The 24270-nt window shown below is 38.1% G+C and overlaps 1 protein-coding gene across 1 annotated transcript in view; it reads right to left on the bottom strand.

Moving 5' to 3' along the window:
• Positions 1 to 6467: 6467 nt before the first annotated feature.
• LOC145980279 (protein EFR3 homolog A-like) overlaps positions 6468 to 24270 on the bottom strand; it is a 71618-nt gene continuing 53815 nt past the window's right edge. Inside the window, exons 12-16 of the mRNA XM_083113290.1 lie at positions 20866 to 21038; positions 17532 to 17769; positions 13533 to 13664; positions 10439 to 10645; positions 6468 to 6597 (exon numbers count right to left, since the gene is read on the bottom strand). Coding sequence (XP_082969416.1) covers positions 6526 to 6597; positions 10439 to 10645; positions 13533 to 13664; positions 17532 to 17769; positions 20866 to 21038 — 822 coding nt within the window. The 3' untranslated portion in view covers positions 6468 to 6525. The remainder of the gene's footprint in view (positions 6598 to 10438; positions 10646 to 13532; positions 13665 to 17531; positions 17770 to 20865; positions 21039 to 24270) is intronic.

The raw sequence follows: 24270 nt of genomic DNA, 5'->3' as shown, positions 1-24270 counted from the left end.
CGGTTCCTCAGTGGGGCACGGGTTATGTAGCATTATAGAATAGCCCTTACAGCACGCCACTGCCTACATTACCCGAATGGCGACTTGTAACCTCACCTGTCTACCTGCGTAGGAACCGCCGAACGTGACCAGTCGATCTGACGTCCAGAGATTCTTGAGAAACCGCATGACAAAACAGTTTTACCTCATAATGATGTAAGAGGGCATTCTTTTTCAAGAGGTTTTGAAACACGACCAAAGTTCCGCCCAGGCAGGACGAGACCTTGGCGAGGGTCGTCGGTGGGATTCTTGGCCAGCTGTCCGACCATGTGACGTCCAAAATACCCCACAGCGTGGTCGCACACGGGACACGCTGTCGCCTGACCACTCAAGTATTCATTACCTCACTGATACGTGAGCAGCTGTGATAATCTGTCAGCGCTCGCTGGCTATAAATCAGCCAAAAGCGATAAAAGATTGACTTCGACCGTCTTAGACCGTAGAGAGACAACAATGTGAATGATTCTGGAATTTCCAGTATGCTGGAAATATGGATTTGTGGAAACTGGAAATAAGAGACCAGATTCTTAACTGTAAAAATATTTCGCCATCTATTGACTTACTTTTGTATTAACGATTGAAGGCGAAGCCTTCTTATGAGAAGGCCTGTGCAGACACAGTTTACATGCAACGTCATCATTTGTAGGTCATGGTTCGCAATCAGTGGCGCCATTTTTTGAAAAAACATTGTATGGGATGAATTCTGAAATTTGTTTTATATTTTTTCAGACAGTGGTGTGGCCAAGGGGTTGTGGTGGGAGTCACGCCCCTTTTGACCCAATATTCCTAAAAAATGAATAAAAAACAACATCAAAACACGCAAATATGGCAAAATGATGGCTGACTCATAAAAAAGGTATAGCTACGTAATCCCCACCTGCCAACACTAGCGTACGCAGAAGGTGATCTGATGGGGCTACAGCCCTCTCCAAAATTTTGAGAGAATCAAAATTTTAAAATAAAATGCAATGAAGAAATCTGAAAAAAAAAAAAAACTGTTCCGAATGTTTTTTTTTAAAATTCTCCTAGCAGGAAGACTAATTATAGTAGAATTTTGGCAATCATTGTCACACGAAATTTGAACCTTCCTTAAAGTAATGAGTACTGTTAGGATTTCGAAAAGAAACTTATTTATGTTGAAAAGAACAATTTATAAAAATTACCATACGCAAGCATGAGCGATTCCCATGGACATATTCCGTTCACAAGCGACTGTAAGTATCGTAGGCTAGTGGGAATTAATGTAAAAGTAAATCGGAACCTTAGTAGAATGCATTTAGGGACTTTATTTTAATGCTTAGAGAACCAAACCTTGCCTGCCTACGAAAGCATGTATTGAACAAAATCTTAAGTAATTGCTAAAACTCCGCAGTATGTGTTAACAGAATTAAATAGAAATCGAACAATGTTAAATTTGCATTCGTAGCATGATGATATCGCAATAAAACAAAAGAAACTTGGGCAAAAAAAAAAAACAACAGAGTAGTAAATGCAAACTCTCCATAAAATAACTTGTGATAGCTATTCTATAGAGTGAACAGTTCTAAATATACGAAATATCTCATTTTGTGTGCCACCCCCCTTAGAAAGCAGCTATGTACTAACAATTCCAGTTCCCCAGAAACAAAATCCTGCGTACGCTAGTGACTGTCATGATGTCATAAGGAGATTGAGGATTTGCTCTAAAATGTCTTGTTTGTTTATTGGCCAGAAAATATAGGCTTTTACATTTAAAAATCGTTTCGGGCAATTTCTGACAGGAGTACATGAATAGTGCCGCGGTGGTTCAGTCGGTAACGCGTCTGACTACCATGCTAAAGGTCCCGGGTTCGATCCCCGGCCGGTTCAAATCCGGGAAATATAACGTTGGAAGCGGCCCCGGCGCCCACCCAGCGTCGTATAACATGGGTACCTGGGGAAACCTGGGGGGTTAAGGTGGTCAGGGGCGTGGTGCTGATCACATCACCCCCACTCACGGTCGGATCAAGAAAGTGTGGGCCGTTACCACCACAACCGCTATACGCCTTCATGGCGTGGTGCTAAGCACAGGGGAACACTTTACCTTTACATTTTGTACATGAATAGTTAGTACACATATCACTTACAATGTGGAAATAAATACTGTGGGGGTAAAACAGGTGTGGGGATGGGAAGGGGTTGACATGTAAAAATAATTGAAAACGACCGATATTAGGAATCCATAGTTATCTGGGTCGCTAAGATGAATAGTGACACTCCGAATGCCGTTCAACTCCAAATTCATCACCTATCGGCATGGGGGAAAGAGGGGGTTAAAATAAAATGTAAAAAAATGACCTATATTAGTGTCGAATCCATACTTTTCGGAGTCGCCAGGTAAATTATTGGGTCGGCTCAAGCCACACAGACTGACCACTGTTCGCAACCATGCAGGACTGGTCCTACATTTTCTAGCGGGATGCGAACCACTGTGAGCCTCCACCGGGTATCGAACCAGGGACCTCTTGATTACAAGGCATTCTCACTTCGCCAGCGAGGAGGCTCTTGTAAAAGTATTTGATTGATTCATTCACAGATTGATTTTGCTTATTTTACTTCGCTATTCTGCCACTTTTGACTAATCGCGAAGATGAGGATGAGTGATGAGATGAAATTGGTGAAGGGACACTCACAAAGAACATACATGCTAAGGCCGGGATTCGAACCCGCGACCTCTAGCGTCGTAGCGCGGTGTGATAACCATTCCGCCACGGAGGCCGGCGTAGCCATTAAGTTTCTAAGAAAGATGGGGGTTTTAAGAGCTTCTGTTTTAGTATTACCCGCTCAAAACCATTTACACATCTTGAAATTTGAATCTTTCACACAGTTTTTTTTTAACCTTTTGTATGGATTTTATATAAGGGGCTACCTACGCTGACGCTTCCATTAATTTTAATTAAAGAACAACAAATACATGGTTCCCACTAAATCATTTGTAGCCTTTTTCTAGTCTGTTCCCATTTTACTTTTTCTTCTTCTTCTTTTTTTAGTTAATCGTGTTGTGGATAGGAATTGTTCCAAGTTTGTTGCAGCTGCTCTCGCATGCGGCAAACTGATTGGATCATATCCAATAAGCGGTACAGAAGAGAAATGCATAGCCATTAAGAAAGGTCATACGCCTGGCACTGCACTCCAGTCTTTTTTGGACCAATGCATATCTCCTCGCCTACATGTGGCATTAGGGAAATTGGCGCTGCCCTGTTTACAAGCGGAAATGAAACTGACACCGGAAGTTGAATGGGCCTGCATTAATAGAATAGCTATGTGAGAAGAAATGTTGGTATTAATCGTTACAACTTGTATTACAATACTCGTTAATTGAGACGCAGTTGTTAATTTCAAAGGAACAACTGTTTGATGTATGAAAATTACAAACATTTGCCATGATGTTTCGACGGTTATCTACACTACGCCGAATCCAAGAGTGTCAGTGCTATATATACGTGCGTGTATATCTGTGTTCATATGCTTATTAGGTTAGGCGATTAATACATTTTTTTGGTTATGCAAGTAATATTTCAATTCACTCTAAATTTAAAATAGATTATATTATACTCCAGACTTCTCTCTCTCTCGAGATCAACTTTAAAAAAAGGCTCCCCTTAGCTGTCTTCAACTGTTGTTGTTTTTATTCTTGTTAACAATTATTGTACCTCAAATTAAGATTTTTCCGTATTTTATTTGCATATAGAAATAATTTTATGAATAATGTAAAAATATTGATATGAAGTTAAGAAAGATTACAAAAGTTGAAAAATATGTGTAGATCTTGCAGCGATTTTTATCAATCTGCTCCGAATTTTTTGACAAACTGTCGAAAGAAGGAAGAAGCAAATGTGAATATACACTGTGTTCATATAGAGTGTGCTTTTGTTACCAAAATGGTTGATTGCAGGTTACGTAAGTTGAAGGTAATATGAAAGTAGTATACAGTTATAGTAATCTTTAATTATTGTTCCTATTCTGGAATAAATAATTTTTAAGTCACTGTATTGTCTTATGTGCTTGATCCTTTTTGAACCCCTACCGAAACCAAGATTCAATCCCTTTTCTGCTTCATTCTCCCTACAACGCGTTCCCTTTCCAGGGGTCAATCACCAAGGTCAAATCCTAGTCTGTTTTTAGCCAACTCCTTCCCGCGAGAATAAACAACCTATCAAAACATGTTTTAGCGACTAATTTCTTCGACGTGACTGGTTAATTTTCCCGCTTGACGGGGGAACTCAGTGGGCAAGTCGGAAGGACTCTCCTCGAGTGATGTATCCAGGGTGAAAAGCTATGAAGGGTTGTTGATGATTTGCGGAAACTGAAGAAACCCTTTTCTTGTCTCGTTGGAATTCTCTGTTGCTACATGGAAAGTAATATTAATTAAAATATGTAAATTAATATACTATTGTTAGTATTACATGAATAGGTAAAAATATTGTATAAGAATAGATATATAACAGCACGTATTCATTACCTAGTTTAGGTCCAGGTGGTCCGGACCCCCCCCCCCCCCGAAAAATTTACCAAATACTAAAATTAAATAATGAAAATATACTCGTTTAGCATTTGTTTTTAATCGATGCTTATTAATTTCCTCTGAACTTATTGGAAGTCAAGGATTATAGATCATAGGGCTTTCAAGGAAAGCAAGGACGTATTTAGGGAGTCTGAACCCCCCCGGCCAAAAGACTACTTCTCATAATAATATGCACGTAATATTAATCAGAAACTTTACTTTTCTCCAACTGCTTATATCATTTTTGTTATTCAATAAATATTCAATTCTTCAACTATTTGACATTAATTTCATTGCCAGGGCACTTGTTTTACATAAATTATTTCGAGGTAAACTACATAATGAATATACGCTGTTATATCTCTATTCTTATACGGTCCTTTTACCTAGTCATGTAATAATATAATATCCATCTATAATATATTGTATTTAGTATTAATTTGATTTAATATAATTATTTAATTTTAAACATTATTATTATTATTCAGACACTTGTTTCGGACCCCCCCCCCCCCGAAACATATTTCTAAATACGTGCCTGCTTTAGGTGTAGTTAAGATTGCCAAAATTTGTATATAAAAGCAACAGCTCCAGCAAGCAAGTTAATGTCAAAAGATAGAGAATTGAATATTTATTGAATAACAAGAAAGACTGTTAGATCCAGTTGATGAGAAGTAAAGATGCATATATTCATAACTTAAGTGCTAGTATCATCTTTGACACTGTACTTCAAGGTCATAAAATCCTAATATAATAGTTGTCTTCCAATAAGTAATCTATTTACAACAAAGGCTCAACAAGTATATTTTCATGATTTAATTTTAGAATTTGATAAGTATTTCAGGCGGGGTGGAGGCCCCGGATCCCTGCACCCCCCTAAATACGTCCTTGACCGTGAAGGCCCTTACATACCTTATAATCTTGGTCATTTGTGGAGGTGATGTGATCAGCACCATGCTCCTGCCGCCTTTACCCCACCGGGTACAGGTTAGGGGCTGGATGAACCCCAGAGACTTCCTTGCAGGTGCGTTGCTGAAAAAAATGTCCCATCTGAAATTCCCCACGCCAGGAGTCGAACCCGTGTCTTCCGCTCTACCAACTTTTTAAAAACTTGACCATCTTTTTTTCTTCCTTGCTTTCCTTTACTCATTTTACTCTGAACTTTCAACAGAACAAGCACACGAAACAAACATTCATGTCTCACCCTGGATTCGAACCTGGGACTCCTGACGGAAGGTCGACATTAGACTTATGTAAGGCCCGTTTTAGACGAAAGTATTTTCCTTAGCATTTTTCTTAACAGTTATGACATGACCAAAATGTTACCTTGACAAATCTTATGAAATTTCAGATGCCATGGTATATTTCATGGCGTGTCTCCAATAGAATCTGTCCTATTTCCGTAGTAATTTTCGTAGCGTAACCAATCAGAAGCGAGCTCTAGGTCACGAGTTCAGCTGTAATGGCGGCCGAGTGAGATTTAAACAATGCACCACTTCACATTTTTAAACAACGATAACTATTCAACCGATAGGAATAGAGTTTCCTATAAAAAGGTGTTAGGCACAATTCAATGGCACTGCTTAAAAACATACTTTACAACGTTTACTGTACACGTATGGAAGAATATTTTAGTTGTTTCAATTGTGAACACCGTGCACTCAGCATAACTCGACGTGCCTTTCGTGCTGTATATATTATACATTGTAATCGCAAATGCTAACCGAAATGTTACATGAACTGCTTTCGTGTAAAGTACAATCTGATATAAGATTTTTGGAAGCAGTTATGTAGCATTTATGCTAGCAAGAATGTTAAATATAATGCTTCCGTCTAATGCAGATCTAAGACATTATATTGGTAGACACTTTATTGCCTTTAAGTTTTACAAAGAAAAATGATTTAAGGGTTACAATGGATCTTTACGAGCACGAAGAGTTCTTCAAGTTGAAGAGACGTGGAACTCAAATAGTAGTAGATGTGGGACTGTATGCCTCCTCGTCACAATCTACAATTGAACTCAAATAGCAGATTTTCTGTAAAAACAGAAATTGTATTGATTAATTCAAAGTTTTACTAAACATTTTTTGTACCAAGACAAGTCAGACGAATCACATTCTATACCCGGTCCAAGAAGTCTGTGAAACAACGCCCCGCATACCGGTAGATTAGGGGAGAATGCGAGTGGGCGGAGCAAAGCAGTGGGCGCTGCTGCAAACGGCTGGTAGCTGCAGTCGCGTTCCCTCCTCCTTTTCGTATATCACGCGCTTATTAATCGGGTCCTCTGGAGTCGCTACTGACGTAGAAGACCCGTTGTCTTTTGCTTGCTGGGATGTAAGGACAGACCTTTCATTTTTCCAAAAAATTCTTTGCTCTAACCAATTACTCTACGACAAACCCCCCTCCCCCTCCCAGTTGGTTTGTCGTAAGGCAGGGTTGTTAAAGGTCCAGGAATTTTAAATAAATTCAATTCCAATTTTTGATTTGATTTGATTTGCTTTATTTTACTTCGCTTCTTGTCCCATTTTTGGCTAATTTGCGAAGATGTGGATGAGTGATGATATGATGAAATTGATGAATGGACACTCACAAACATCCATGCTCAGGCCGAGATTCGAACAAGGGACCCCAAATTCAATTCCGGTCCAGGAGAGAAAATCAGCAAGAGTAAATGGGTTCTGGACCGTAAAGAACCTTTTTATCTGTAAAGTATTTTAATTCGGTCCAGGAACCTTTTCCAGATCAATTAAAATTCGGTCCAGGAACCTTTTTTCTGGCTCAATTTAAATACAGTTTAGGAACCTTTTTTCAGACTGAATTTAAATTCGGTCCAGGATCCTTTTTTTACCGGCTCAATTTAAATACGGTCCAAGAACCTTTTTTTCTGATTCAATTTGGTCCCGGGTTCGATACCCGGTGTAGGCACAAGAGGTTCGGATCCAACTTTAAACTGTAGGTCTAGTCCAGATTAGCCTTATTGTGCATAAAGTGAACTTAAAACACCAAATCAAATCTGGCTCAATTTAAATACGGTCCAGGAACCTTTTTTCTGGATCAATTTAAATTCGGTCCAGGAACCTTTTTCAATGAAACAATACGCAACTTGGACCGAATTTAAATAGTGCGAGAAAAAAGGTTCCGGTCCTGCAGCGGAACCCAATAGAACATGTGGGTTCCTGGACCTTTAACAACCGTGGTCGTAGGTTCGATTCCCACCATCGGCAATATAAATTTCACCTGAAGACGAGAGAAGAGTGCTTTCTCGAAATATAGTGTTAGAATAAGTATAGTTTTAATCACTACACCAGGGCTTTTCGAACTTTTTGCTGTCGTGGTTCTCCTCCACTACCAACATCTGCACGCGTCTCCCCTCAATAATACACGTAGTAAAATACATGTGATGTGAGCATGAAAGACACCACAAAATCTCTTAGTGTGTTTATTTACTGTTGGTACACATACAAGTAATGAAAATTTAATGTGTGTAATGTATGCAGGTGGCGTATATTTTTTTAATGTTTATGAACTGTTGTCAATTCATTCAGCGATACGATATTCATGAGATAAAAAGTATGAATATAGATAGGACGAAAAACTGGATAATAGATGTTCAAAACAGGCACATAGCATTGTTTGAATTTCTTCATTTTGTAGTCCTGTTTCGTCTAAGAACAATACCCTGTCCCAGCTAACTCTGGAGCAGGGCCGCGTCAGAGAAGGGGAGGAAATCGAGTGGGCAGGGCGAAGGAGTACACGCTCCAACCTCCCATGTAATCGAATTCCCTCACGTGTTCATTGGTGGAGCCGTTTCGCGTCACTACTTGCGCCGAGACTTGTTTCCGTTGGACTGTTCCAGAGATACCTGGGACAGGGTATAGCTCAGTGTTCGAAATGGACTCCGTTAGTGTGACGTCACAGCAAACGACGAGCTGGCACTGAGTAAACTAATAAAAACGTGGTTTTTCTCGCTATTCAAATCCATTAAGTTTCCCATTGCAAAGGGTAACTTTAAGAATCGTGACAGCAGTTACGAGACAAAAATGTGATGTGCATTGTACATCAATGTAAAGTGTGTGATATACAGTGATGTGCGTCTACGCGTAAACAACGGTAGTCTACATTCTACACGTATACTATTTTATACACGTAGATGACGTAACCTATGTAAACAACATGGCGAAAGGTGATAACTTAGCAAAGGGCGCCGTGGAATTAAAAGAAAATTATACTGCGTATCGGTTGTTGAAGTGTAAAGAGAACTTTTCATACACTTTCTTCTAAATTCGAACAATTTCTCACCTAGGAAGAAACCTAATATAGAAATATTCTAGTGTTTATGGGAAAAATACCACTCTTGCCTCACGAAGACGTAAACCTATAGTCTACGGCACATCACTGGTGATATATAGTCGTATTCTCTGAAATCTCATCTTTACGTACGATGATGTACGATACGCACCATAATTTTGTTTCATAACTGCTGTCACAATAATTAAAACTACCCGTTCCGATGAAAAATCCCATTGATTTGAATAGGAAGAAAACACGTTTGCCCGTTGTTTAGACTCAGTTCCAGCTCGTCGTCAGCTTGTGACGTCACCACTAATGGACTCCATGAACCATCAATGTTTTTATCTTTAATCCTTCTCTTACAAAGCAACAACTTCCTTTCGAAGGCTGAACAACTTGTCTGAAGTAGAAAATATGAGAACGGTATGCCCATTTCTGTACAAGGGCACTATACATTGTAGTGTTTTCAGCATCGGATGATTTTCTTCTACAAAGTACAAGTGTAGTTCCCGTCTCTGTTCATAAACGCGGAAGATGTCATTGCACAGGGACAACCAACGTGAGTTGCAATAATACATACGAAAATATTGATTTTTTGTAATTAACTCATTGTAAGCTTTCAGAAGAAGAAATATTTTTTTCGGAAGTTCTCGCGCCTTTCCTGCGAAACTTTGACGCCTCCCCAGGAAGGCGCGCCTCACAGTTTGAATACCACTGCGCTAAACAATGGATAATGCCCAATCAACATTGCATGCCAGAGATATACTGGATAATCCTATGGGGACTAGGTGTACCAGCAGAGGACAGATATTGGTGGAAACTGTTTTACGCAAGCATGGGCGTCGCCAGAAATTTTTGCAGGGGGTCGGGAAAATGATAAAAGTTGAATAGCAGAAAAAATAACAATGAGTATTATTACCACGGTTATAAATGTCTCTATACAATAATAAATATTATAAATTAATAAAACAATTTTTTTCAAAATAAAATAATAATAATAAAAAATATTATTACTATATAAATGTGCAGACTCGATCCACCAAACGAGTGAATACCAACACAACTATTTTGAATTATTTCTTTTGCATTTTATGCAGTTAGTATCTGAAATGTATTTTGATATTAACTTTTACACATCTCGTTCAAGAAAAGGCTTTACATGTTAGGGGGATTTTTTTTCATAAAGTTTGTTGTGTGACCTCCCACTTACAACTGTAATTATTAGAATATTGAAAACTTTGGAACCATTTGATCTTTGTATGAAATGGTAGAATACAACCTTGTTCCTGTATTTGTCACTCAATGTTTTCCATCCAATGCACTTTTACTTTGATTATTCTGTTCGAATACTAACTAAATGAACTATTTTTCTGCTCGTAACAATAGGAGTAACAACCTTTCGGCTTTCATGTATCTTTAAATGAACGATGTCAATTTCCAGGGGGGTCCATTGACCTGTTCGACCCCCTCCCCCCCCCCCCCGACGACGCCCATGTACGCAAGATATTCTGGTCTATAGATATCTACGGAAACATTCAAGAAGAACCAAAAAATTGGATAAGAAGATACTGTAAAAGTATTTTTTACCGGTTCGCTCTGATTTGATAGCGAAGAGTAGGATGACTTATCGCTCGGTGGGTGGGCGGTATCGAACGCATCTATATGGGATAAGGGCTGGCCAATTAACTCGGTGACATCTTGGGTGAGGCCGCTCTGGAGAAAGACGTCTCTCACGGTTTCCTCCTTAAACAACAGCGTCGCATCGTCAGGGGTAACGTGTGGGGCCCAGTTTTCCTGAAAAGAACGTAAGATTACACTCTGTCGCGGGAATCTGCGCAGCAAGGCAACGCACAACAGCACAGAAGGGGAGAAATCACGCGTTCATTGGTGGAGCTCTCGCGAGTCACTAATTGCGCAGAGAACTTGTTTTCGTTCGCTTTCTCCTCTGAATCTCACTACAGAGTGGAGGGCTAAGTGGATACCGACTTTTCGACCGATATCAGTATTGTGTGGCCTCCCCAGTGGCCTAGCTGTAACGTCGCCGTCTTGTAATCAATACCCGGTGGAGGCACATACTGGTTCGGATCCCACTTTAAACTGTAGGTCCAGTCCTGATTAGCCTTACTGTGCATAGAATGGACTTAAGGGGGAGAGGGACAATTTCCCCGAGGTCTTTGTCGCTGGGGCAGCTGCCAACTTCGCTCTTTTGGAGCCAGATCTGGCTCTTTCGTGCACTCGTTTGGCTGTGAACTGTGGCACCCGCCCCACTATGATGCCACCACTGGCTCCGGCCCACAAGGACCACCAACCTTTGCCATGAGTGTACATTTTGCACGTGACGTGATATTCATATATATGCTGCGTCACCCACCCCCTCTTTCCTCCCCAGTTATTTTTATATATAGGCTAGCGTTGTGGCTAAGGTGAAGGTGACAATATCATTATCGGGGAATCCTTTACTTTCGATTTCTTATGAACATCATTGGATTATTGAGACGGGTGATGCCGCTAAATCTAGACGGTGAAAACTAAGAATAAATTGCCATCACTTTAAAGCTAACTTCTGACACCTAATATTGCCCTAGAAGGCACTTTATGCAGCCTTCGTTAATCTAGCTCCTTGGAAGTCATTTTTAGCTCTATTAATGTTGAAATGTAGCTCTTTATGCACATCAGGTTTGGCAACACTGCCAGGATGGCCGTATGAGGCAAGGAGAAATGCATTAGGTTGATGGGACCATTATTTTATTCGTTCTCATGGGAATATCAAACATCCAATGTCGTAGAAAAGTACATGGACGGAAAAAGGACACGTTGAACTATGTCATAGTAGAAGGAAAAGTCAAAACTCCCATTTGATTAGCCGTGACTTGAAGTTGAAGTTGATTTCCCATAAGGAATACATGGGATTCTGTAAATACTTGTTAATCTCAAACGTCGTGTCTAGCTTACTAATCAACTTGAAAAATAGTTTCCACTTGCAACATGGAGAGAAATTCATACTCTCTCGCATACTAAACCGTTTTTTAAATAGCAGTGCTCAATCCGACGATATTGAAATAAATACACAACTAGTGCGTAATTGTCCCTCCTCGCCTTAAAACTAAAACTAAAAAAAACTCAAAGTGTGGGTATCGGAAAGTAACTTTCGAAAATTAATCACAGACTCGTGCCGGATTTCAAGCACCTCGCGGGTGCATCCCTGATGGAGTCGTGGTAACCACGTCGCTTTGTAATCAAGGGATCCTAGGTTCAATACTCTTCGGAGGCACCTAGTGGTTCGTATCAGACTTTAAACTGTAGATTCAGTCTCGATTAGCCTTTCTGAGCATAAAGTCGACCTGAAACAAACCTAAACAAGTGCTTCACGAAGTCCGTAAAAAAGTCGTACAACGTTCTCGGTGAGTCTAAATATCCTGAAAATTATGAAAAGTGCAGAATTTTCATATGTTTTGCAATAACAGTAGAGAGACATCGATTGTTGTGATTAAATGTTCATCTCGTGAAATTATGAATATTTGAAATCGAAACTATGGTAAACTTACTGATCAATTGACAACTTATACATTAAAATTTATAAATATTCTAAACTACTTTTAATTCTTGCTATTGTCAAGTATCGGTGGGAATCTGGGAGATAATCGGTTCAGCTCTACTTATAATCTATAAAAGAATGGCAATATACAGGGGTACTATAAATGATACATTCGATTTCAAAACACTGTACGTTCCAAAATGTTGCACGCACAGATATGAATGATACATGTAACTAACTGTAAACTCACCAAGTTTGTATCGTGACACACCAGTTGGCAGCACGAGTGCAGTGCCTGTACAAAATAGCGACAAATCGAGTAAAGAGTTTTTTGTGTTGGGATATACGAGATCTTCATCTGTTATTGCAGTGCAGCGTGCATTCAGAAGGTAGTACAGAAAAGAACCACCATGCAAACAGAGCATTTTGCGCGGCAGCTTAAGGACAAATTGCTACAAATTGTACGGGTGTCATGTGGCCAGAGGGGCACACACAACATTTATAGAATGTGAGGAAAACTTGGTGAGTTTACAGTTATTTTCATGTATCATTGATATCTGTATGTGCAATACTTTAAATACAGTGTTTTGAAATCGAATGAATCATTTATAGTAAACCACACATTCGCACACATTATTATCATTTTACCAACTAGGACGACGTTTACAAACAATGAAGTCTGTGGCGGCTTGTAACCACACATTCGCAATTATCTCGAAAGCGGCTCGTTTGCAGATCCATGTTTACTGAGACTTTTTTTGCTTCTATTATCGTGTACTTTCAACTGTGCCAATTTGAGCAATTACTTATGATACACCCTGTGTATCGCCGACTACTATTATTTTTACTTTGAGTCATGGTTAATAGCAGAAAGACTGACGTCAGAATTAAGCATGATTATAAAATATTGCATTGTTTTAAATGATCTATATTCTAAAGCTGTCCGTAAAGAATTCAATTAAATTGAAATAGGGCGTTCAAATCCCAAAAACGTTGTTACATCCAATCCTGGAATGTGTAAAGAAGTCTTGAACATTAATCTCGTATACAAGAAGACAATGAGTGTGATCTGACGTCATTTCCTTCTAGCGTAGAATTCAATGTTTGTTAATTTGATCGTGTACGAAAGGCATTCATTAAACATACCTTGTCTAACACACTTCTCACTGGCACTAAATGCAGCATTGTCTGCTTCATAAGCGCAGATAGGGATGCGGCAATTTTCTGAACAAAAGAGTAGCGCAAGGCGTGAGATTCATTATCCTCCAGTGATTCAATCTGCAAAAATATGTTAAACGAATAACAGTGTGTTGGTATTTTACGATTAGGTAAAGCCGAGAGGCCGACCATCTCTAGATTCTAGATTACAAGTTGCGGTTCGAACAGCAGTGAGCATTACTTGTAGGCAGGAGTGCCAACATAAAATAATTTTTTTGGGGGGTGGGGCAAGGTTGAGCAATTGAGTTTATTGAGCAATTTTCACACCGATAGTACCCCTGGGGGCATTGGTGCATGTACATTACAAAAGACATGTTGACATCGCACATATATATATCTATACATCAATTTGGCAATTTTTTTAATAATAATATAACATAATATAATAGTAAAACACACAATGACAAATTATTTGTTGAAGTGAACTAGTGCTGTAAAAGTACATGTTATATAGTGTATACAATCTAAATTTATTTTATAAAGTTAGTTAATTCTTGAAATTCTTGAACTGAATATAATGTGTATTCCAATAACAATTTTTTCACTTTACTTTTAAAGATTGTGGTTCTCTCAAAATTTTTGTAACTTTTTGGTAATATATTGTATAACTGGATGCCTGAGTAAAAAGGTCCTGTTTGGAATGCAGTTAGCCGCACTTTGGGAATGTGGAAGTTATCTTTTTGTCTGGTATTGTAATCGTGAGTGTCTATGTTCCTTGGATAGTTCGATTTTGTTTCGTGTATGAAAGTAAGTGTTTCAAGTATGTACAGACTTGGAAGTGTTAATATACGTAATTTTTTGAAAAGCGGTTTACATGTATCAGTTTTATGTGCATTTGCCAAAATACGCAATGCTCTTTTTTGAATTTTAAAAATCCTCTGCGATTGAGCCGAGTTTCCCCAAAATTGGATACCGTACCTCAAAATACTTTCGAAGTTTGAGAAATAGATATTTAGCAAACATACTGTATTGAAACTATTTTTTAAGGTTCTTAATTGGTAACATACGGTGTTTAGCCTCTTGCATAAATGATCTATGTGAACTTTCCAGTTTAGACACTCGTCTATAAATATTCCAAGAAATTTTGTATTGTTAGTAGCTGTTATAACGGCATGCCCTACTGTGAAATTATATTGCTTAATAGAAGAGTTTTTGGCTCTAGATACACCAAATTTTATTATATTAGTTTTTTCGTTGTTCATAGAAAGTTTGTTTGCTGAAAACCAGCTTTGTAGTTCAGTAAGAGCTTCTTCCGTTTTTTGAATTAATGTTACATCGTTAACAGAATCTACCAAAGCCGTAGTATCATCAGCGAAAAGAGTAATTTGGGCGGTATCAACATTTGCTGGAAGGTCATTTATGAACAATAAAAACAACAGGGGTCCTAGTATCGATCCTTGGGGGATTCCAATAACCACATCTTTCAATTCGGAGTAATATGTTGTTTGCGTCCCATTATTGGATATGCTATTTATTGCAACGCTCTGTTTTCTATTCGATAAATAGGATTCTATTAATTTGTTTGATACACCGCGGATTCCGTAGTATTTTAATTTCTCTAGTAGCAAGTGATGATTCACACAGTCAAACGCTTTTGATAAATCACAAAAAATTGCAACAACAGAATACGTTTTGTTTATGGCGGAAAGAATATTATCAATTACATCAAAAATGGCATTTTTTGTTGTTTTCGATTTCACAAACCCATTTTGTTGCTTTATGAGTATCTTTTTATCTTCTGCATACTTTATTATCCTATTATAGATTAATTTTTCGAAAATTTTTGAAAAAATTGACAATAAGGAAATTGGTCTGTAGTTTTCAATTTTTGTTTTATTTCCTTTCTTATACAATGGTATTACTTTTGATATTTTTAGACAATCTGGGAAGCTGCCATTTTCCATACACTCGTTAATTAATTTAGCCAAGGGCTCCTTAATGTACGTGCAAACCTCTTTGATCACGTTAATTGGCATTGAATCTAGCCCTGTTGACTTTTTGTTTTTCATATTTCGAATTATGTTGGAAATTTCTTCGTCTGTAGTAGGGGTCATATAAAAAGAATGCGTGAAAGATCTTTTGACGTTATTTAACTTTTCTTTGTATGTGTCCGTTACGCTGATGTTACGTTGCAGGTTAAGTGCTACATTAACAAAATAATTATTAAAAGTATTAGCTATTTTTTGCGGATCTGTCTCTATTACATTACCTGTTTCTAATATGATATCTTGATTCGTGTTCGTTTTTTTACCTGTAATATGATTAACTATTTTCCATAGTTCTGCAGTTTTGTTTTCTGAATTATTCAACTTTTTATCAACATATAATTGTTTGCAATGTTTTAATGTTTTCTTGTAATTTTTGTTGAACTGTTTGTAATGATCTTTAAGGGTAGGGCTGTTTGCATATTTACTCTGTTTATGCAATGATCGCTTTAATTTGCTAAGATTTTTAATTTCCTTGGTTATCCATAGGCAATTGTTTTTGTTGTGAACTCGTGCTTTTTTTATGGGAAAACATTTATTAAAATGGTATCTTACAGTATCAAGAAATTTTTCGAATTTCTCGTTTACGTGTACAGCCATATTGTTTATAAAATCCCATGTTTCTGATTTAAGCGCTTTTCTGAATTTTGAAATGTTCTCATCATTGTTTGTGGGTCTGACAAATCTGAATTTTGCGCGTGGTTTATGATTTCGCTTGTCTTCTATTACGTTTACCTTAATAAGCTGAGAATCATGGTCAGAAAAACCTATGCAAGTTTCTACTGAATATTTATTAACGTTTATATTGGTAAAAATATTGTCTATTGTACTTTTTGTTTTTTTGGTGATTCTAGTTGGAGTTGTAATTGTATGAAACAGACCAAAAGAGTTCATTACATCCAGAAAACTATTTTTTTCTGCAGTGTCTTTAGCTACATCAATGTTAAAATCTCCACAAACAACAATATTCTTTTTGGAGCTTTTTGTTACGAGATTTAGTAATAATGTTAACTTATTTAAGAAGACATCCATGTTTCCACTAGGCGTTCTATATATTGATATTATGCATAAGTTGTAAATAGCTATTTCAATTGCTGCGCATTCGAAGTCTTGTTCTACAGAGAACTCAACAGCTTGTTTTATTTCAACTACGTTACTTTTAAGTTCATTCTGAGTGAAAATTAAAGACCCGCCTCTTATTATATTTTGCCTACTGTAACTAGATGCAATACATAAATTATCAATATAATTAAACTTTGTTTCATCTTTCGCTAACCAGTGTTCAGTGCAACAAAAAATAGTAATTTCATTGTTGTTTTCTTTTTGTTCCTCGAAAAATATATCTATCTCTGACGCTTTTGATATCAAACCAATATTTTATATTTGTAAATATGTATAATATCTGTCCCTCTGCGTGAATTTGAGGGGAAAAGTGGCTCCCCCCCAAAAGTAGGCGCTTATGCTTGCAGGGATTTCAGTTTCGACATCTGTTTTCAACATGGCTTTTCACAAAATACCCATAGAGCAGTACATGCTGCATAATTGGCACACAGTTTGAGTTTGATGTTTTGGTTTAAGTCCACTTTATGTCCAGATAGGATAACCCGGACTGAACTGACAGTTTTGAGCGAGAATCGAACCACTATGTGAAAACACAGTATCCAGGCCCGAACTCCTTGATTACGTAAAGACAAATATTGTTTTTCATTCTTACCTGGCAACATGTACCCTTTGTAATGATGTAGAAACATATGCCATTTATGAAAGTAAAATAACTTTTTCAGGTTATTAAATCCGGCGTTCTTGTTGGGACACCCATTATATTTGTAATTGTCCTTTCATCTCATCATACCACCTTTCATCCTCATATTCGCGATTAGCTAAAATAGCGAAGTAAAATGAAGCAAAAAAAGTGCAAACTACTCCTATTATTATTACTCACGTTATTCTGAACGGCGAGGATGAAATTCAAGGCAAGGGCTGCAGTATATTCCGAACAAAACTCGACGCAGATGAGCGCCGCTGTGGTGTAGACGCTGTTCAGGCTCTCATTGTTGCTGTTGCAATAAAACACATTGTTGTACAAACTCTCAAACAGTCTCTTGCCGTATTGTTGTATAATAGCCTTGTCCTCTTCGCATATCTCACTTGTTCTGAGTTTGACATTACCATCTTCAATGCTGCAGGAAGCAAGAGTTATATGAAATTGCAATTGGCAGTGTGTTCTTCAGCTCATTTAACTATACCCTGTCCCAGCTAACTGTGGAGCAAGGCTGCGCATAGCGTCAGAGAAGCGTAGGAAATCTATTGGCCAGAGCAAAGCAGTACACGCTGCTGGGAAGGCTGGTAACAGCAGTCGCTTTCCCCCCTCCACGCAATTCCGTTCCCTCTCGCGTTCATTGTTGGAGCCGTCTCGCGTCACTACTTGCGCAGAGACTTGTTTTCGTTTGCCTGCTCCACAGTTAGCTGGGACAGAGTATACTGGGAGTTTTCACTATAGAGCGACCACAAGACCACAAGGAAAATAACCTTGGACGAAAAGTCCCCGCGCAGCTTTCCCTTCTTCCGTTCAGCTCGGGCCATAAGGAAGCATGGTCCACTCTGCCCCTCCCCTCCACGCGGGAGTACGGTGCACAGGAGTCCCGGGTCTGCGCAGGTTTCTTTGTTTTTGGTTCCACTATAGGTGCCAAACTGGAAACTAAGGTCAGTACTTCACTGGAATGTTCTAAAACCTGAGTTGAAACATGCAGGTCTGGTCGTGACAGACCCCTTAATTGAGAAATGGCAGACTGTGAAACATTTCGCAATTATTGTTATGTAAATCATGTTATTTTTGTATAATCTATGTTCTTTTGCAAATATTAAACAGTTAACAGACAACGTGAATCAGAGTAGAAACTGTCCGTTTAACTATTTTGACTTATATCCTATTATAAAAACTTCATTGCCCAACTTCGGTGACGTCATATTTTGAAATAACCTTAATGTAGACTGGAGACTTTGCTTAGGAAATGAAGAAATACTACAGCACTACATATTGTTTTATACGTAGATATCCATATGTCATTGTAGTGTTTCGTATTTATGGATCTGAAGCGGCACTTTCTCTGGGACATGAGTTCCTCTTTTTTTTGGAAGTTTTGGTCTTCCGTTACACTTGTCCCATGACCTCGGAGAGCAAGAATTTCAATATTTGCTGTTACTCGTTTCGTCTTGCATAATGGCACGTGGTGAACTGTCTGATTAAGAATTACTTCTGTTTTTGTTTGCATAAATGGATGTTTTCTCTGGGAACTCGAAATATGATGGCGATTTTGATGCTGAGACAGCAGAGGGCCAATCTGCAAATGATGAAGAGGTTTTTCTCGGAATATCAACCAGGTGATTTCCGGATAGGTTTGAGCTTTCGAGAGCTGCCGCTACTCTCATCTTCAGGGATTGAAGCTTTCGGAAGCCTATCCGGAAACCACCTGGTTGATATTCCGAGAAACCCTCTTCATCATTTGCCGCCAGGAAAGTATCAATAATTATTTCATAGTTTTCTGATGTTAGTGCCATCAGGAATTGCATACCAGTCAAGAATGGATTATAGCTGCAGCACGTTTCACAGCTACTCAGGGATGTGCTAGCGCAACGAATATAATTCTACAGAATTTCCACATAGGGAAATCAATGATGAAATTTCCTCCCCCCCCCCCACAAATGCTGGAAACAAGTGGAGTAACAAATAAAAAAGCATGAAATCTCACCATGCGTGAAGAAATGTGAGTATTGAGGAATTAACATAACAAAACCCGTAGCTGTACAGCCCTGGAAGAGCCTTGGCCTATCTCCCGACTGCCAGTCTCCCTCCCACAATCCTACCTAGAGGTGTGGAGATCTTCAACCAGTAATGGGGCGACGTGGAGGTAAGCACGTCGAATCCCCTGCCGTTATGAGAGATATCCATGACCTGGTTACGCTACTCACTCGTAGCTCCCAAATCTCCTCACGTTGGTGGGTTGCCACCGGTCCTATACACAGACCGAAAACAAAGATCCTGAATCCAGCCGACTCGAACCCATGACGTCCCGCAGTATTTGTGTATTGATCACATTGAATCATATTCATACTCATTAGAGCTCTAATTGGAAGAAAAAAATGACACTAGGCAGCTCTGGTGAAAGAAAAATGGTTGGCCGATAGTCGATACCATCAAATAGGAACATAAATTTAACTGGAGCTCCAGAGTTAAATCGAATAAAACTGAACCCATTCAGAATAACAAGGTTACGTATGTACGGATCTAGTGGAAATCATTGCTGAACCCCTGACAACACTGCTGCCACTCCGTTGTTTTGGAAAGAGAAGGAAGTAGAAGGGGAGAGAAACTGTCAAAGGTTCATAGGCGTAGCTAGAACTTTATATTTGGGTGTGCACAAAGAAAAAAAATGAGGTCTTGCACCATTTTAATAGCATATTTCGCAACACAATCACTTGGCTCTTTAACTGCACTGATGTTTGTAAAGGAATATAAATTCACTAAATGACAGTGTTGGAAATTTCTGAATATATGTAGTAGAAAAAAATCAAATTGCATAAAATTTACACACACACACACAAAATGTTCATAAATGTTACAAACAAATACATCAAAATACACGTCATCTATAACAAGAGACGTCTGTCAAAAGGTACAATGTTCTTAAACTCATCAATAACTTCATTTACATCAATAGACTAAGCTTTTTCCTGTTCCACAAATAGCAAGAGCAGGGCTTCCAATCTATCCTGCTTCTGAGTAACTCTTAATTTAGTTTTAACTTGGGTAAGCTTGGAGAAAGCTCTCTCTCACACGTGCAGCTTGTGACAGGTATAGAAGAAAAGCGCTGCAGTACAGAGTAGAATGCAGTAAATATCTTCTTTCTCCAATGACATCAAAAAATCTAAAATCTATAGACACCCGTTTCATCAGCGATAATGCACACGTTTGTACCAAGTAATGACATTTTCAACTTCTTACAAACTGCCGCTTATTTTCTCTCTTATTGAAATATCTGTCTTTAATTCTCTTTGATAAAGCAGCCCATTAGGGTGTGCCTAGGCACACCCGGCACACCCCGTAGCTACGCCTATGCAAAGGTTACAACCAGTTGTTTGTTGCTGAACTACCGATTTAATAGATCTAAAAATAGGCAATGAAAATGAATGGAAGAACAGGTTATTTGACCCGGTTGCAAAATGCTGAAGTAATTTGTAGAGGATAATAAATATTGTAGGTTTCTCGCCTTTCTTACCTGCAATCACGAAATGCACGCTTGTTTCCAGTCATATCCAAATAGTTTTGAATATTGAGTTGTGCCAGGCAGCGGACTTCCACCTCAGTAGAATATGACAATTCCAAAAGGCAGTCTAGTATTTCGACAGCAGGACGAGGCATTATCTCAAATGATTCGTCGTAGTTGACGACCTGAAAAACAATGGAATGGGCGGAATTGGTTTTGACTTGTACGTACATATCATCACTGTCATGGGCGCCTTAGGGAGGATCAAGAGAAGGTTACATGATTGACCCCTTGAAATATTGCAGAAAAGCCTACTTATTTTCTCTTTCCTTTTATCTTCAGTCTTAGTTCGTGTTTGCTTTTCTTTTTGACCATGTCTCAATATATTTTCTCTCTCTCTCTGTGCCTTTGTTTTATCCCTCTCTTTTGGACTTACTTCTTTGTCTCTCTCTCTTTTGTTTCTTTCTATCCCTTCCTTTCCTTTGTCTTTCTTCTTTGTCTCTCTCTCTTTTGATTCTTCCTTTCCTTTGTCTTTCTTCTATGTCTCTCTGTCTTTTGATTCTTCCTTTCCTTGGTCTTTCTTCTTTGTCTCTCTCTATTTGATTCTTTCTTTCCCTTACTTTGTCTTTCTTCTTTGTCTCTCTCTTTTGAGTGTTTATTTCCTTTGTCTTTCATCTTTGTCTCTCTTTTGATTCTTTCTTTCCCTTCCTTTGTCTTTCTTCTTTGTCCGTCTGTCTTTTGATTCTGTCTTTCCTTTGTCTTTCTTCTTTGTCTCTATCTCTCTCCTAATTTTTACTTTCACTTCCTTTCCTTTGTCTTTCTTCTTTGTCTCTCTGTCTTTTGATTCTTTCGTTCCTTTGTCTCTCTCTCCCTTTTGATTCTTTCTTTCTCTTCTTTTCCTTTATCTTTCTTCTTCGTCTCTCTGTCTTTTGATGCTTTCTTTCCTTTGTCTCTCTCTCTTTTGATTCTTTCTTTTCCTTCCTTTCCTTTGTCTTTCTTTTTTGTCTTTCTCTCTTTTGATTCTTTCTTTCCCTTCCTTTCCTTTGTCTTTCTTCTTTGTCTCTCTGTCTTTTGATTCTTTCTTTCCTTTGTTTTTCTACTTTGTCTCTCTCTCTCTTTTGCTTTTTTTCTTTCCCTTCCTTTCCTTTGTCTTTCTACTTTGTCTCTCCGTCTTTTAATTCTTTCCCTTCCTTTATCTTTCTTCTTTGTGTCTCTGTCTTTTGATTCTTCTTTTCCTTTTTCTTTCTTCTTTGTCTCTCTCTCTTTTGATTCTTCCTTTCCTTTGTCTTTCTTATTTGTCTCTCTCTTTTGATTATTTCTTTCCCTTCTTTTCCTTTGTCTTTCTTCTTTGTCTCTCTGTCTTTTGATTCTTCCGTTCCTTTGTCTTTCTTCTTTGTCTCTGTCTTTTGATTATTTCTTTCCCTTCTTTTCCTTTGTCTATCTTTCTCTGTCCCGCTTCTTTCCTCTCTTGTTTATCCCCTTTTATTTCATTCTCTCCCACTTGTATCATATTTTTCCCTTACTCTCTTCAAGTTTGTTTGTCAAAGTTGGCATTAAGTCCACTTTGCGCTGAGAGAGGCTAATCTGGGCTGGACTGTAATTTAAAGTAAGAACAGAACCATTGCTATATGCTTCAACCCGGGATTCGAACCTAGGACTCCTCGGTTACGAGGGAAGCCGTCTGCCAGTTGTGCCATCATGGAGGTCCTGACTCTTTCATTAAAAGTTTCCTTCTTGTGATGAGAATTACACCAAAATATAATACTAGTTATTTAGAACTTTTCCATTGTGACTTCCCCTAGAACATTTTCTGCTTGCACCCAAGTATTACACTCTCTGTAAATATAACATAGTAGAATATTATGACTAATTTGTTACCCAGCGCACACTTAATTCAACATGCTACTTCATTATTTACAGGTTTCCATTTAGGTAAATCTTACGAAGAGGGGATCCACTGTTTCTATATCAGGTAAGTAAGTCATGAAGCTTTATTTTACTTGTCATTATTCTTTCACACCGGAACCAAAAAGTTGAACATGTCCTGAATAAAAGGTGCACAAAAATCACTATTTTAATTTTCAAAATCACTTTTGATTATTTTTTAAAATTTAAATCGGATTTTAAAATTTAAATGAGAGTTTGTGATTAAAAAAAACACACATACATCTGGGTCAATCCATATGAAATCATACCAGCTGGTTGCTTGACCATTTTTACAAAAGTTTATTTTTTGAGTGGTGTGAGCCTCATATACTGACAGTTCAGAACCACTCTTATGTTATTTTTACTATCACCGATTTGAAGATGGCGGGCATTTTTTTATCATGGCGCGCGTCATTTTCTCCATTCGTAAGCATCAGCGGCAACTTTTTTTCTCAGCTCTGGTAAGTCCTACGACAATGAGACAAAATCTGTGATGTTAAGCACATTATAGGCTACAATTATATTTCTGTGTAATTTTCTAAATATTATTCCTTCATAATAAATTTTAAGGTTAAAATTGTGTATTTTAATCGCTCAAAATGACATTTTCGGACATTTTTTTGAGGGGGAAGGCAGTTTACTTGACACTTGAATTTTTTTGCGCAAGTACCTGTGTACCAATAGAGTACGTCAAAATTATTTGAAGCTTGAGACTTTAATATTTGTTTTTCTACAGGGTCATAAACATGTACTTTTTGTTAAAAAATTCCAAGTTCAGGGTTAAATATCTCTGGTGGGCAGTTGTTTAAAAATCTGAAATTTGTGCACAATACAGTACTTCATGATAAGTAACTTCAGTAAAAATTTTGAGTTTGAGATTTAATTGGTTTAGGAGATACAAAACTCGTGAAAACTTCAACATTTTGCATTAAATATGGCATGTCTAATTTCATTTCTTATTAACATTTTGTGTTGAAATTCTGCAAACTGTAATTTGGAATGTCAATGAACAACATTACAATCCTGAAATGGATCTACAATAAAGTATATATACGAGGGCGTGCTGAAAAGTAACGCTTCCTATGTTTTTATTTTCTTTGTTACCTTGTAAACGCATTTTGGATTTTGAGCAACCATACATTGCACTTATAAGACTTTCCCGCTTCTCAATTGAAGGTTTCAAACTTCTATCGCCAGGGGGTGCTGAACTATTGCGAGGAAAATGGCAGCATGTAACCATGCAATGTCGGTGAGGCGCCTGAAGTAGCGTGCCGTGATAAGAGTTTCTAAACGCAGAAAATGTGCTAGAAATTGACATTCATCTGAGACTGAGGGCACTTTATGGGGATGAATGTGTAGACATCAGTACTGTGCAATCGTGGGCTGTTGATGCTCGTAAAGATAACCCCAGCTGAAGAAATCTCAGCTATGTGAGAGAATGGAATGAAAGGCCGCGAAATGCAACTGATGGAGGTTATCGGAATCGTGTTG

Source organism: Lepisma saccharinum, chromosome 27 (genome assembly GCF_977018435.1).
Source record: "Lepisma saccharinum chromosome 27, izLepSacc3.1, whole genome shotgun sequence".
NCBI classification, from domain to species: Eukaryota; Metazoa; Arthropoda; class Insecta; order Zygentoma; family Lepismatidae; genus Lepisma; species Lepisma saccharinum.
The sequence above is the reverse complement of the archived record's forward strand: the minus strand, read 5'-3'. Positions and strand labels throughout refer to the sequence as shown.